This window comes from Pundamilia nyererei, unplaced genomic scaffold, assembly GCF_000239375.1.
Source record: "Pundamilia nyererei isolate P.nyererei 1_Seehausen unplaced genomic scaffold, PunNye1.0 scaffold00014, whole genome shotgun sequence".
Lineage (NCBI taxonomy): Eukaryota > Metazoa > Chordata > Actinopteri > Cichliformes > Cichlidae > Pundamilia > Pundamilia nyererei.
In genome coordinates this window covers 3,674,527-3,688,960 of record NW_005187415.1, presented here as the reverse complement: position 1 = coordinate 3,688,960, position 14,434 = coordinate 3,674,527, and the positions used below count along the sequence as shown (strand labels likewise).

At 41.6% G+C, this 14,434-nt stretch overlaps 1 protein-coding gene across 4 annotated transcripts in view; it reads right to left on the bottom strand.

Annotated features, from left to right (window-relative positions):
- Positions 1-490: 490 nt before the first annotated feature.
- The window catches only part of foxp2 (forkhead box P2), a 99,034-nt gene continuing 85,090 nt past the window's right edge, over positions 491-14,434 (bottom strand). For 2 of the 4 annotated variants that reach the window (XM_005725188.1, XM_005725189.1), the window contains 7 exons: positions 14,082-14,292; positions 13,126-13,229; positions 12,868-12,969; positions 10,361-10,482; positions 10,122-10,191; positions 8,970-9,277; positions 491-4,307 (listed from right to left, as the gene is read on the bottom strand). In XM_005725188.1, coding sequence (XP_005725245.1) covers positions 4,163-4,307; positions 8,970-9,277; positions 10,122-10,191; positions 10,361-10,482; positions 12,868-12,969; positions 13,126-13,229; positions 14,082-14,292 — 1,062 coding nt within the window. In that variant the 3' untranslated portion in view covers positions 491-4,162. The remainder of the gene's footprint in view (positions 4,308-8,969; positions 9,278-10,121; positions 10,192-10,360; positions 10,483-12,867; positions 12,970-13,125; positions 13,230-14,081; positions 14,293-14,434) is intronic. The other 2 variants (XM_013908752.1, NM_001315652.1) reach the window with 2 other exon arrangements.

Below are 14,434 nucleotides of genomic sequence, written 5' to 3'. Positions count from 1 at the left end.
TAAGGCAGATATTTTTTACATGGCAACAGACTTAATAATGCGGTTTGTGCCAAAACCACTTTTGCAGTATGTAGCCCAGAAATGAAGTCTAGTTGGGTGAGTTACTTCTTACAAAAGCTTTTCAAAGGTACACAGCAGTGCTTGGGTGTAGACTGGGACACGCGTACGGTACATGAAAGCAGTGGGCTTGAATCATACAAAGGCTAAAACCCATTACAGGTCCAGAGGGGTGGGCAATACAGTGCCTTGTCCCGCTCCTCTAAACAAGACTCTGGGTACTGGAGGCTGGAAAAAAGGCTTGTAACACATACATTAAATTTTAATTGTTTTTCCACCCCCTTCCTTCACATCTCTGAAGTAGCAGCTCCTGAAACCTTAAAAGTGTAATGCCAGCTAGATTTTCATGGCTGTGCCTTTGTAGAATAAAAGATACAACAGTGGAGGGAAAATAATTTACTCTCTGATGCTGGAGGTAGACAGTTGCTTTTCAAATTCCAAGTTTTGGTCCTTTATTTTATTCAGCAGTGAAATGCCATGAATACAGAAAATAATGTCTGTTACAATTCTCAACCATGACCTTCTAATGTCAGAGAACTTTTAACGTATGGACACAGTACACATTAATGAAAAGTATCAAAAAAAGTCGCTGGATCGATCGATCAAAAAGGAAATGAAAACAAAAACAAACCAAAGAAAAGTTCTCACCAATTACATAAACATATGTTTGCTACAGTCCCAATTTACTGTATACATAGGGGGATCATATTCTCAATTATTAGAGAAGGATAGCAGTAGAAAGGATACATGACTCAACTGCCAGACATAATGCTTCATAAAGTATGCACAGAGGTACAAGCAATAAATACACACATTAGGTTAAGCCTTACAGCTACGCAAAGCAGATGCAGAAAAAGCAAGTTTGCTATTCTTAGCGAGCAATGAGAGAGAAACAGTAAAAATTCAGGTAAGTCAGAAAAGAAACACTGAGATTTTTTTTTTCCTCTTAGAAAAAAGTCTGGTAAATTTATGGGTCCACCAACATTTTTTTTTTTTTACATAAGTATGCACAGTTATCAAAATACAGACAAAAATCAACCCAGAAAATCCAGACAATCCTAAAATCTAGTGGAGGAGCAGATCGCAGTTCTGGAGGTCTTTCTGGTATTATGTGCAAGCAACTATTTTAGACATTTTTTTTTTTACTTAATTTATACAAAACCCATGCAAATCTACAGGTAATATGCATTCTGTGGCTGACAGGTTTTTATCCCTCCCAAAACAGTATATCTGAGGTAACGCACTCCTATGCATTGTACGTACAGTTAGGCCATCATCCCCATGGTTTTTATTATATTCTTTTTATTAGTTCTCGTTTCCAGTCCACCAAATGATTTTTTTAGACATGCATTTTAAAAAAACCACAATATTCCCTTACAGATAATCTATACATTATCATTCTACAAATGTTTTGAGGACAACCTATTACAATGCAAATCTTCCATATCTTGACGCAGGGAATGTAAACGTTGGGCTTGAGCCACGTCCTATGAGACAAGCGCAGTAAAGTGTAACGGCTCTTGTGGCATTCTCGTAACTCGTGCAATCCGTCGTAATTGTTCTGAATTGGTTGTTGTGCAGAGGTAGGAGCTTTTAGAAAGCCTTTTTGGGTAAGTGGGAGACCCCTTTTTTTTCTTTTTTTTTTGGAAAGACGCAGCGTCCTTTTTATTTGGTGTGATAAGATTATTAAGAACGTCGTCTTCAAGTCGTTTTGCTGACTCCAGCTAAGTATTGAAGGGATAAGCTTTGTTCCAGGGCCCAGTACCCTCTTGCCGTGGAACTGGTACGCGTGTGTATGTGTGTGTACTTTACAAGCTGAGCGTTTGTACAGTACCGCACGTGTCTTGTGTGTTAAGCTCTTACAAGCCCTGTTCTTTGGCTTGGCACAACACTTGAAAACATACATATGCACAGTGTGTTTCCATTTTGGTCTAAACAGAGCAGACACGTTGCTCGCTGCCGCAGCAAGACACAAAGCCACGTCAGGTCATTGACAGCATACGTTTTCAGCAGCTGGAGATTTAACCAAAACAAGAAAGCTGGCAGACCACAAGCCTAAGGTCTGTGTATGCTAGTCTCTGACACATGTGTGTGTTTGTGTAGTTATACTGTGTGTAGTTTCAGGTTTTCTTTATCCCATACAAGAGGAGGCAGAATTTTGTGTAACTTTGGTTTACTGAAAACATAAATGACCATTAAAGCAACAACGCTTTTCTAGATGACACTGGCTGTGAAATGATGGGACGTAGTTTCCACAGTAACTACCTCTCTTTAAGTCACCCTAAAGCGCGATATAAAAAGCTGGCTGTCTACCCAGAGCGCCATCAGTGGCGATGCCTTTCGTATGCGTTTGGAAGCTGCACAGACCCACGCGACGAGGATTTGATGAAGTTAAAGCAAATCTCACCTAGAAAAAGGTAGATAATCCTCTTCCGCAATGGCTATTACTATTTGCTTTTCCACGGTAACCAAGCCACATCATTTCATATTCACTTGAAAATGTGACTTATTTGGCTTCACTAGATATTCTTCATGTTTGGTTAGCGATGTTTTCAGTTTCGGTTTTGACGCGGCTCGGAAGAAAGAAAAAAAAGCCACGGAATAAAGACATTATTTTGACAGTCCCACTTAGAACAATACATATTCACCAGGTTAGAAAAAATAAAAATAAATAAAGAAAAAACAACTATGTGTAATGCATAAGAAAAAGTAAAAAAAAAAAAATAGAATAAAATAAAAATTCACAACAACACAATGTTTCTGCACTTCCATTGAATACACAAATGTTTTGGTCATGATCCACTTTTACAGTTAGCTGCTCTCTACCAGTTACAGCACAAAATGCCTGCAGTTCAAACATCACATCACCTCCTACCTATGGTATGTCTGGCAGAAAATCTCCAAAGTGGACTTTTTTTGTTTGTTTTGTCTTTTTTTTGTATGAGTTAGCAAATTTCACATCAAAACCAGCCTTTATTTTCCCTCCATCTTCCTCATGATCATCTTTGTATAGGGCTAAATGAAACAATCCCAGAGGTTATTCCAAGGTAGTTTGCGGAACAAAAGCTTCTCTTTGTACTAGTTTAAAGTGGCAGAAGGCGGACCAAGAGGAGTTTGGTGGCTTCTGTCTATAAGCTATTGGCCATTGCTAGTGTTGGCTTTGGTTTCTAGCTGTTGCCTGTGACTGTTTGAAGGTAGACAAAGCTTTCGAACGAGGAGGTAAAAGGAGAACAGTGAGAAGAAAATTATGCAGAAATGCATTTGTTTTGGAAATGGCGCTTTTTAACAAACGTATTTCTTCCCCAACTTAATTTAAAATTCTTTTGTTTATTCACAAACAGATAACAGACTGGAAGCCAACTTTTTTCTTATTTTTTTTTCTCCTTTGTTTTTTTTTTTTTTTTGTGTTTTTGGTGTTTTTTTTATGGACAGCTGCAACAACAGTCTTGGTACCGCAGTTCCGTTTCTGGTGTGATTTGGGGAATGGCATTTACAGTTGGTGGTATCTAAAAAGAAATCGTATTTGGGAAATTAACAATGGTTTTAAAAGAAAGCTGAAAATAATATACTGGGTTTCATAATAGTAGCAACATACAGGCAGTGACACAAATTTCTGAGACTACTCCTGTGCAAATGATAACAGAGCAACAACTTGAATTGAACCAGCAATTGTCTCTAGACATTAACAACTACTGTGGGTTGGATTATTCACAAACATAAAATGTCTTCCTTTTTGGCAGTATATGAGGCCGCTAGCTTTCAACGGAACATGGTGTTCCCCATCCATGAGTCTATCATCCTTACACGGTATGTGGCCACGCCATCCCCTAATGAAACAGGTCTCAAAGAGTTCAATTTTTTTCCCAATCAGACATCTCATGCCTGCTTGTGTTTGGGGGATCCCAAAGGGCTGCAACAAAGAGTTCCTTTGGCCCAGTCTCTATCCGGATACATGCTCAATAAATAGTCCCAGTGGTGAGAGAGACAAAGAGAGTCAGCTGTGGTTGCTTGGACTGTGGAGTGGTTTCTAGTCTTGCGGGAGGTCTGTGTGAGAGAAACAGTGCGGTTCGGTGAAGGGATATGTTGACCAAAAACTGTATCCTAGTCACTCCAGATCTTCCGATAAGTTCCCTTCCTCCAGCTCCCGGTCCTCCTCCAGCTCTGGACTGTGATTGGCTGTCGTCACAAGTGACATCGGACAGTCGTCGTCGTCCATATTAAGTGGCTCCTCCTTTATGTGAATGGGTGGCCTATGACGCAAGCACATAGGCGATAAATGATAAATGTTAGATTTATTCTTTAATTCAATGACAAATCCCTGCAGCACGATCACATTTAAAGGGACAGTTCATCAGAAAATGACAAGTTTTCTCAGGCATGCAGTGCTATTTATCCATCAGGATGGTTGCGTTTGCATCTGTTGAATGTAATGAAACGAAATCACATGTTTTAGGGAAAAAGCAGATAGAGGCTTGTGGGCCATTTAGTTTCTCTACTTTTCAACGAATGCAGACACCTCTGCATCAGAATCTCCACAACTGGCCAACTGATACCAAAACAATGGATAAATAGCAATACAGGCCAGAGGAAAAATACACATGATTTTATGGTAAACTGTAAAGTATAACATTTAAAGTAAGGGAAACCTCATTTACAAGTAAATTATGAAGGGAACATAGTCAGGTGACTTATTACCACCATAACGCAATGTGCAAAAGAGGTGTGGAGGAGTAATTCCCGTTACTGCATGGACTGTGTTCAGCTAACAGACAAATATTCAGTGGCATCAAAAAAACAGGCGTTACATGCATTATCTAGAAAGTAACATGTTGTTTGCGAGACACTAATTCGACATGATGCCTCACGTCTACTGTAAGTAAGCGCATGAAAATTGCATGAAAAACATGGCCTCTGTAAGGCCGATAAGCTGTGATGTTCCAGACATGTTTGGCATTTAAAAGTTTACTGATGACACCAGGTTGAAATACATGAAAAAGGAAAAAAGGGGGGGAAAAAACAGGCCACATAATAAATAATGGAGAATTTCTCATCCCTGAGCCCCCTGGAGCAAAGGCAGAGGAGAGGCTTTTTTATCTAGTTAATAGAAAGCGCAGCCACTCGTTAATATGCAGGGGCTGTGCGTGTCGCTCCTCAAGAGGAAAAACCGGCAGCTAGGTTCTGCCATTAATCAACTTCAGCCCCGGCAGTTCGCTCGGACACCATGATACATGTTTTTAACTCTAAATGGATGAATATCTTTAGCCAGTGTCAATAAGCACCGGGCAGGAAGCAGCAATGGCGCTGCTCACAGGACGCCTTATGTTTCAGAACAACAGAGGAGTGGGCGGGGGGAAAAAAAGAAGTGTCGGGCCACTAACAAGAATAATAATGCTGTCACACACAAACAAGGCATAACACGATCTGGGGCTCTAGTCAGGGAGAGGGGTTTGTGCCATGATGATAAATCTGACAAAAGCTAATTATTTTTGACACATCGGATGCATCAGAAAATCCCCCTAGACTCTGAAAGAGGAGAGCGGGGAGAGAGAGAGAGGGAGACTTATCAAGTGGTAGTATGTTAGGAAGCCTCTCTCCTGGGTTGCCTTCATCAGTGGAAGCGGGGAGGGCAGGGGGGACTTTGAATTTGAAAAGAATTTTAAAAGGTACAGATGACTTTAATATTCAGAGCCAAATACTGTAAATTAATATTCTGATGTGGTGGGATGAGAAAGGGAGGCTGATCTTAGCAGGATGCGAACAGGAGCGGATGAACCTTTCTGTTTCTGTGCCTCAGGTTTACAGAAGGTGGGAGATAAGACAACAACACCTCCACGTCCTCTTACCTGCCGATGTAACAGCTAACAGCATGGAAAGACAGATTTTTTAAAAATTAAGTTATTTATTTATGTTGCCGATGGAGAGTAAAACTGGTGTTGAGAGGTGATAAAATGATGGGCTGACTGCCAGAAAGTTACAAATTTGTTGCTGAAATATTTTGTGTTCTACATGAGTGCTTGGACAAAAACACTTTCTGAGACACTAAAATGTGGCTGTATAAAGGGATGTTTAGGTCACTATGTGAGGCTGTACCCCACCTTTCACTCATTAGTTATAGCTGTTCATAAACGCCATGCTGTAAACATTTAATATGTCCACTGATGCTGATCAGTACTTTATATTTGTATACTAGCACCAGATACAAATCATTGTTCAGCTGGTGCCCACAGCGAGTGAAGTGATGCATCCCTAGTTTTGTCGAGCACAATAAAAAGTGTTTCATAAAGAAGAAATGGTGTTTTTTTAAACACCATTTCCCGAAAATGACAATGAGTCTGTACTTGAATGCATCACGTGGATCACCTGGCAGACTGGAATGTGTTCTCATGCACCTCATTAGATGTTTGTGTGGCTCCGACGATAACGTTCACAGGCTTTGTGGCACTTTATTAAAATATGTGGATGAGCCATTTAGTACTTAATAGCTAGCTGCCATTATTGAGTCACTCAGCAGGACTTTTGCGATGTAATAAATACGCAGTGCTTCGAGTGTGTGTATGTGTGTGTGGGTTCTAGAGATGCCTGGCTCTCACATCAATTGGAGATTAGCACCTGCAATCATGCAGAGGTATGTCGGGACAAATGCGATCATTAGTGCATGGATCTAATGGTAGGCTGCGATGGGGGAGCAGGGGAAGTAGTGCGGTGAGGAAGATAGAGTATGAGAGGAGTGCAGGCAGCCTGGGGAAGGGAGGGAGGGTTGGTAGTGAAGGAGGGGGCAATAAAAGTTTGCAAAATTTCAGACACCAAAGAGAGTTGGGCCTCAGTGTGATGACACGTTTATTGGCTCTCATCTCAGAATCAGTTGAGTGAACAATAACTACATCACTCAGGGCTTGTTGCGAGGAGGTTTGCAGATGTTTGGACTGGTGTTAAGGACACTACTACTTTTTAGCCTGTGGCTACACTGAACAAAGCCAAAGGTTTCAGTGGAAATATAAACAATAGACTTGGTTTCACCTAAAACCAGTCATTCATTTAGACATTTAAATTGAAAAAAGATGTGTTTACAATCTTTAATCCTGTTATCAAGATTGGTGCAATTAAATATCTAACTCACTCAACGTGGACACGGATTACGCGGCTCCAACCTAAAACATGTTTTACGAAATGAAATAATCAATACAATAAAGTTTTTAGACAGCGTGGCACTTCTGCATAAGTATTCAGAACCAAAACTACACGACGTGCACACGCTCACACCAGTATGCACAAACCCGGGATGGCCCGGGGCAGCCTGCTTTGCAGTTAAGTAGATATCATTAACCTTCGGACATTTAGGAGAAGAAGAGGTTTGAATGGACTTGCTTGTGCTGAGGACTCCTCTCCAGAGAAAGGCCTTCAAGGTGATGTACTATTTAGTTTAGTGCTACAAGCCACTCTATTATTTAAACACATCTTTGAAAAGCCATTCATGAAAAACACATTTCTTCCATTTTGAGGTTGTTGTGGCTTTGTAAAGGCGGGCGGGGACCGAGGGAGGAAGAGAAGGATGGATGGATGCGTCTAATCTTCTAATCTAGCTACCCTTGCAAGTGTCAAGGCTAGTGCGGCCGGAGAAAAGAGAATGCAAGAAAAAGGAAGTGCTGTCCTGTTACTAAAAATTAAATGAGCCGAGGGAGTGGTAACACTGGATTCTGTCTGGAGCTGGGCAGATTTGCTCCACTTATTACCCCCTTTCAGAGAGGGGTAAACATGTCCAAACAGATTAATGTATAGATGTCTGGTACTAAGGACTAACCAAACACTCCTCTGTTCTCTCTGATACACTTAGTCACATGAAGCAGAAGTGCATCTTTTATCCATTAAAGAAGTGACTAGCTGATAGGTTTCCAACATGGTCTTTGAAGGAGAGTGGACGAGAATCATATAAGAATCATTTCTTTGTGTTTGTTTCCGTGTGTGCTTCATTTTTCCACAGCGAGTGCTTACGCAGATAGTTCTTTGTGACATCAGCAGCCCAGACATTCCTAAAAGTCACATGAAATCAATTTTTAAAATCACTCTCACTCTCTCTCACACTCGCTTTCTCTTAGCCACGTTAAATGAGGGATGAGGAAGGGAGAGATTTTTAAAGTAATTAATGCTACACTTGCTAAATATTAATAGGCACAGTCTTGCATAAAATACAGCAGCTAAACCCCTATAATGCAGACGGTGGTGTAATTAAAGACAAATGTGTAATAGAGCCTATTTATAGAGTAACTGTTGGCCAAGCGTCCGCCTCACCTCAGGTATAAGCACAAAGACAATCAAATTACAGCAGAAGATAAAGGAGGAGAAAAAGTCTGCTTATGATATCGTACGTACTGGAAATTGAACCCTGCCCTTGGGTCAGAGAAAACTGAAATAAATACTGATACAGAGGGTTAAATGTCAGGCAATTAAACTAACAAAGGAATTCAACATAGGCGTACAAAGGGGAGGGGTCAATGTGTGCTTGCATACTTAGATAAGCACTCTTAAAAATGTGTGAGGTGTAAATTAGTGCATACCCACCACATTTAACATTATGAAGCATGAAATAGGAACTCTGATCCATCGTGTGCATGCTGCAACATCATAGGTATGCTGTAATGGTTGTCATTTAAATCCACACAGCAGCTGTTATGGGCTGAGTAAAGGGCAGTATAAGCACCGGCAGCTTTTAATGAGATCGACTGGGGGTGAATTGTGGTTTGTGTTTCAAAAAGCTTTTAGGTTTTCTAAAAAGAATCTTTGACAATGTCTTAAGATCAGTGTTTAATCTGAGAAAAGTGCAGATGATGTGCACAAATTTGAGTTCTTAGAGGTCTAAGTAGCCCCAAGAGTTAAATTACTTGCAGGTATATTTTCTTCTATGTGCAGGAGCTTACATGTGTACTGGAGGGGAGTATCTGGGGCTGCTGTGTCCGTTGGTGTCCAGGTGGTCGACTGAACCGTTGAGGTCCTCGTGGGCTGACTGCAGCAGCATGGGGGGGCTGCCGCTCAGCGTAACTGGGGGACTAACACCCAGCAACCCCGGTGGGCTCCCTCCCAACTGGCCAGGCGGACTTCCTGCGGTCAGTCCGGACGGGTCTCCGCCGAGGAGGCCGTGGCAGGTGCCTCCCATCGGGCCTGTGGCACCACTGCCCATGAGCCCCGGGGTTCCCAGCAAAGGCAAGGAGGTCTCTGCTAGGGCAGCCTGTGGGAGGAAGAGACAAGTAGGGAATATTAGGAATTAGAACTTGAATAGACAGAGACAGGTCCAGGAACACTGAATAACTGGGTGCATAAGAGGGAGTAATCATTTACTGTCACACACTTGTTTTGGTGGTTTAGAGGCAGTATGAAGAGTGAATATTATGATTTAACACAGTAATTATTTAAAGACCGTGGCTCAGTGTTGTTCAGCTGGAAACTATTTTTCCCCATGTGACACTTTCCTGACAACTACTTCCCCTCACCTGCCATTCCTGTGCCCTTGTGTGGTGTGGCTATTAAAAAAAAAAAGTCCCCCCAAAACTTTACCTCCAAATAATAAAAACTCTTGACACTTTCGCCTGCTGAGCATTAAAGTTATATACGGTGATTAAATTTTTAAAGTTTTTGCCATGAGCACCTCGCCAGCGTACACTATGAAGGCAAATCATTTATGACAGGTTAGATAAATATTAATGCACATGCCCTTGCATTTGCACATGCCGCTATCAATCTAGGGTGGCTGCCACTGCTGAAAGAAGGGAAAAAGAAGGGAATCAAGGAGCGAGAGTTGCTCCTTGATTCAACCACAGGGTGGCCTTCTCTGTCTGATGGCAGACCGGAAGAGAGCAGAGTGAGTGGAGAGGTGCAGAAATTCACAAGCAAGGAACAAGGTGGTAATTCAAGCTAGAAAAAGAAAAAAAAAACTTGCTCCCTCATATGCAAAGTGGAAGTATGAATACGGAGTTCTATTGTGCACATTAACTGTAATCATTCAGTCACTCAGGCAGTGGTCCTGTCTGTCAATCAAGTAACACCGGCAGCCAGCTCAAGGTTTTGGTCTGTACCTGTAAGCTGGCATTTAGTGCAGTTCCATAGCCAAGACTGGAGGGCAGATTCTTGACAAGTGATGGGCTTCTGCATACAAAAAAGTAAGCAAAACAAACAACAACAAATGAGTCAATCAGTTCATAACATAATGTGTAATGTAATGCTAATAAGAGAGTGCAGAGTGTATTTAACAACGTTTCCACTGATCCTTTTAATCTTTTACTGATCTGGATCTATGAGTCAGCAGAGCACCTACCCCGTGATCTTCTGCGACCTGCGTTTCTGGTACTCCACCTCATCTACTGTCCACACTGCCCCCTTCACATTCTCCACGCGCACAAAGCACTTGTGCAGACTGAGGTTGTGGCGGACAGCATTCTGGAGGCAGAGAGAAATAACGCACAGGTCAGAGGGATGAGGTAAAAAAAAAAGAGCGAGTCATGTTCATTCATTATCCATCAAGAAAAAAAATGAAGACGAGGAAGGCTTCAAAATTGATTTTTTTTCCCTGCATTTTGAAGAAATTCTTAACATTCACGCACCATTGATTTAATTAGTAAAAAATTGAGTGAGAGCGAATGCTCTTACAAGTCCTGCACACAGTACATATCAATCAGAGTAAGTAGGCTAAAAGGAGGTAATCAGCATAGCGAATGGCTTATGGTGGTGACAGAAGTGGTAATGCCGGCCTTGATAATGTGATGTCAGTAACCCTTCCTGCTCCAGAAAAGCATTGCTCTTAATGGACACATCGCTTAAAAGATGACAGTATTGGAAGGGGGAGAAGAAAAAAAAAGTCGTCAGGAGGCCCCTGTGTTTGTGTGTGTTAGAGACAGTGTGTTCCTGCAGAAGTCAGGGCATTAAGCTGAACTGACTTCTATATGTCTAAATACTCTGGTAAAATGACACGATCATCTTTTCGATATTATTATCAAAGCTGCTGTTAAATTAAAAGAAAACAATAAGGTGTTTTCATTAATTACTAAATAAGAAATAGCTAGAGAAAGAAGCACTCTTTTATTAATATGACAATACGTCCATAATTAAAACATGCATCAGACTCTACAAATAATAACCTTGGCTTTAATATCCATGCCTCTCATATTTATCATCTCCCTTAGCTTGGTGTGTACTGCTCAAGAAAAAGGGATTCAGAAAAAAAAGAAAGAAAAAAACCTCATAAGCAGATCTCGCATCTGACCTGAAAATCCCAGGTTTTGATTGATCTTAATGCCCATGGCTCTGAATATGATAATTTTAATATTAATGAGCAAATGAGCAGTTTTATTATGCATGCTATATAGTTAGAACTAATAAGCTTCTGGGTGAGAGAAAAGAGAGAGAAAGGAAAAGTGGGGTGTGGGGTGCAGATCCCTCTTTTGAGCTTATGAGACCAAGCTGAGATATTAAACTACCTTTCATTTCTCTCCTTTCTTCTTCCCCCCCTTTTTTTAAAAAACAAATTCTCTTCATTAATCAAATGACAGGCCGATCGCTGATCATCCCCCTAATGCTTACAAAGGGAAGCGCAAGGCTGTAGATGTAAATAGATCGCACTGGCTTTTGTGCAGGGTGGGGCAGATTAGGATATTTTTCTAAAAAAGGAGCAGGAAAGATTTGAAACCGTTCAGATGCTGGTGGCGGTGGTGATGTTGGTGGCAGCGGTGTTGTTTGGTGCCAGTGAGAACATATCGTAACATCACTACGTAGCAAAACACGGAGCGCGCTGTACAAACTGGAAAAGGGCACCCATCTTACTACGTGTCCTCTTGTATTGGTGATCACACACCCATGTGCTCATTTGCATCCCAAATCCAAATTAATTCACTTTGCTAAATCTAGTGCTGCGACGCGCCTCGCATGCTGATGAGCGGCTCGTTGAGTTTTCCCTCCAGTCCTCTGTGCAGCCACAAAGGCTAAAGGGAGCTAACAAATGACATACAGGGGCCAAGGATAAATAACAAAAAAAAGAAAGCAATGAAGACAGTGGTGCTTAAATTGGGCTTTCTTTATCAGCAGACAGGCACACTTCTGCTTAAAACATGTGCTGCAGGAAAAATATCTTTCACCATCTTTGTGTTGGGGAGACAGGACAATAAAGTTGTAGGGACAGATATACAAATGGGCCCTTTTGTGTGGGTAAATAAAGAGTGCTCCCTCCATGACAGGCCAGTTCTCACTTTGCCCCCCTTGCTTTAGTTCCACACTCTTAACCCCTCTCACAGGCACAATGTATGTGCTCACGTGTACATTGAGTTCCTGTGTGCATGCATCTTTGGCCTCTGCACAGTGGAGAACTGGTTAACAGGCAAACAGCCATCTTTCTTCCTAATTAACCAATGATATGCGAGAGAAGGTGGTTTTCGGGACTAGGAGGAGGGGTGTATCTCTTAACAAAAGGTGCTGATGATGGAGTGGCTGCTGTATAATTAGTGCGTCAGAGCCCTCTCCTCTCCACGCCAAGCCTCCGCTATTAATTGCACCGAATTAGAAAACGATATCTGAGGGGAGAATAATTCTTTCGCCTGTCATTTCTAAACAGAAAAGGCAGAACAGTGGAAAAATAAATAAGAAGAAGAAAAGGGCTCCATTCAAGACAGAGGTTGGAGGGAAAGGGGAGAGGAGTGCTAATCGCTCTGTGCTGAGCAAATATATGCTTTCTTAAGGTTTTGTGTTTGACTTGAGCAGGAGGAAGGAGCAGGCTTTGCTGTGATGGGAGTGAAAGTGCACGGGAGGGTGAAGAGGGGTGTTCATGAAGGTTACCTTCCAAGTTGCAGCATTGCGTCTGAAGTAAGCGAACGTGCGCGTGAACCAGCTGTAGATTTCATTAAGTGTTAACTGCATGTCAGCAGAGTCCATGATAGCCTGAAATGAGATGACATCAAATAACGGTTGACTAACGAGACCAGGTAACTGACACGCATACAACAACAGACAGAGAGGAGAGAGGCAGAGCTGCCACGATTCATGCAGCAATTAATTTTAATCTAATCAGGCAAAGTTAATTTATTTCCCACTCACCTGTCTTATGAGGGTTGCATAAGTAAATGGCGGTCTGACATCTGCGTTCTTATAAAACTCATAGTTTGGGGCAATCTCTGGAAAAATAAATACTGTGTCACCACCTGAAATAATTGGCACATTTTATTCCTTTAGGTATTGAATTTACTCAAGGTTACATCAAATTAAAATGGGGTGGGGTAAGGATTGGGGTGGAGATGGGGATGGAGGGGGGTTGACAGAGAAAGGGGGCACATCAAATCAACATTTTCCATGTCTAACAAAATGCATTTTTAATTAATCTCTCTCGTGAGAGATCTTAAACACTAATACATCCCATAAAATGAAATCCGTGTAGTTAGTTAGGCTCAAGTTGAATAATTTATGTTGCTCCACACTAAACACAGAGAGTAAATATAAACATCAAAAGACGTCCCGTTTAAAATGCAAAGCTTAACACATTGAATGTCTTAATGTAATAAATATTGTATTTTTTTTCCCACCATTATTTGAACTTAATTAACATTCATGTAATATTTATGCACAGAGGAAGTTCTTGTCTATTTACATATAGAGTGATTAAACACACGCTTGCTTTTATAAACCCACCACCAGACAGCTCACACTGGTAAGACCAACAAGCCTCTGCGGTTTGTGGGTATGCGTTTATGTCAGTTGTGTGTGTGTTCACTTTCATGTCTGTGTGTGTGCTAAACTGCTAGAATATGATTAGTTGAAATTACTATTAATAGTCCAGAGCTCCAGGTATTGAACATAATTTTTTCATTAGATAAAAACAGAAACGTATCCTAAACTAGATAAGTGGCATTCTAGTTTATGTCAAATAACTAATATATAAAATATATAAAAATGAGAATAAGCCACTTCATGTTAAATTCAATCAGGAATTGAATTTTTCAGTAACTGGAAGTATTTTGATATCTGTGTTAGGTGCTGCGCTGAGTAGTTGGTCCTACCTGACGACAAAGGCATGGAATATTTGTCCGAGTGGCGTCGGCGCATGGCTCCCATGCTGGGGACGTTTGCTCCTCCCAGCACCGATGGCACGTGGGGCATTGCAGCCATGGGTGTGATAGGTGCTGTGGGCGTGGTCGGTGTCTGAGGTAAGTTGGGGGGTGACGCCGAGGGCAGGTTCTTGGACATGGTGACGCTGGACACCAAGTTGAGCTGCGATGAGAGGAAGACAGAATGTGATTGGTGGAGAGCGTGAAAGAGACAGAAACAACTTGGGGGAGGGGGGGAAGGGGGAAGGAGGAAGGCATTATTTTGTGGTTTCTCTGACAGAGCAGAGTGTCTGCTCTCCTCCTCT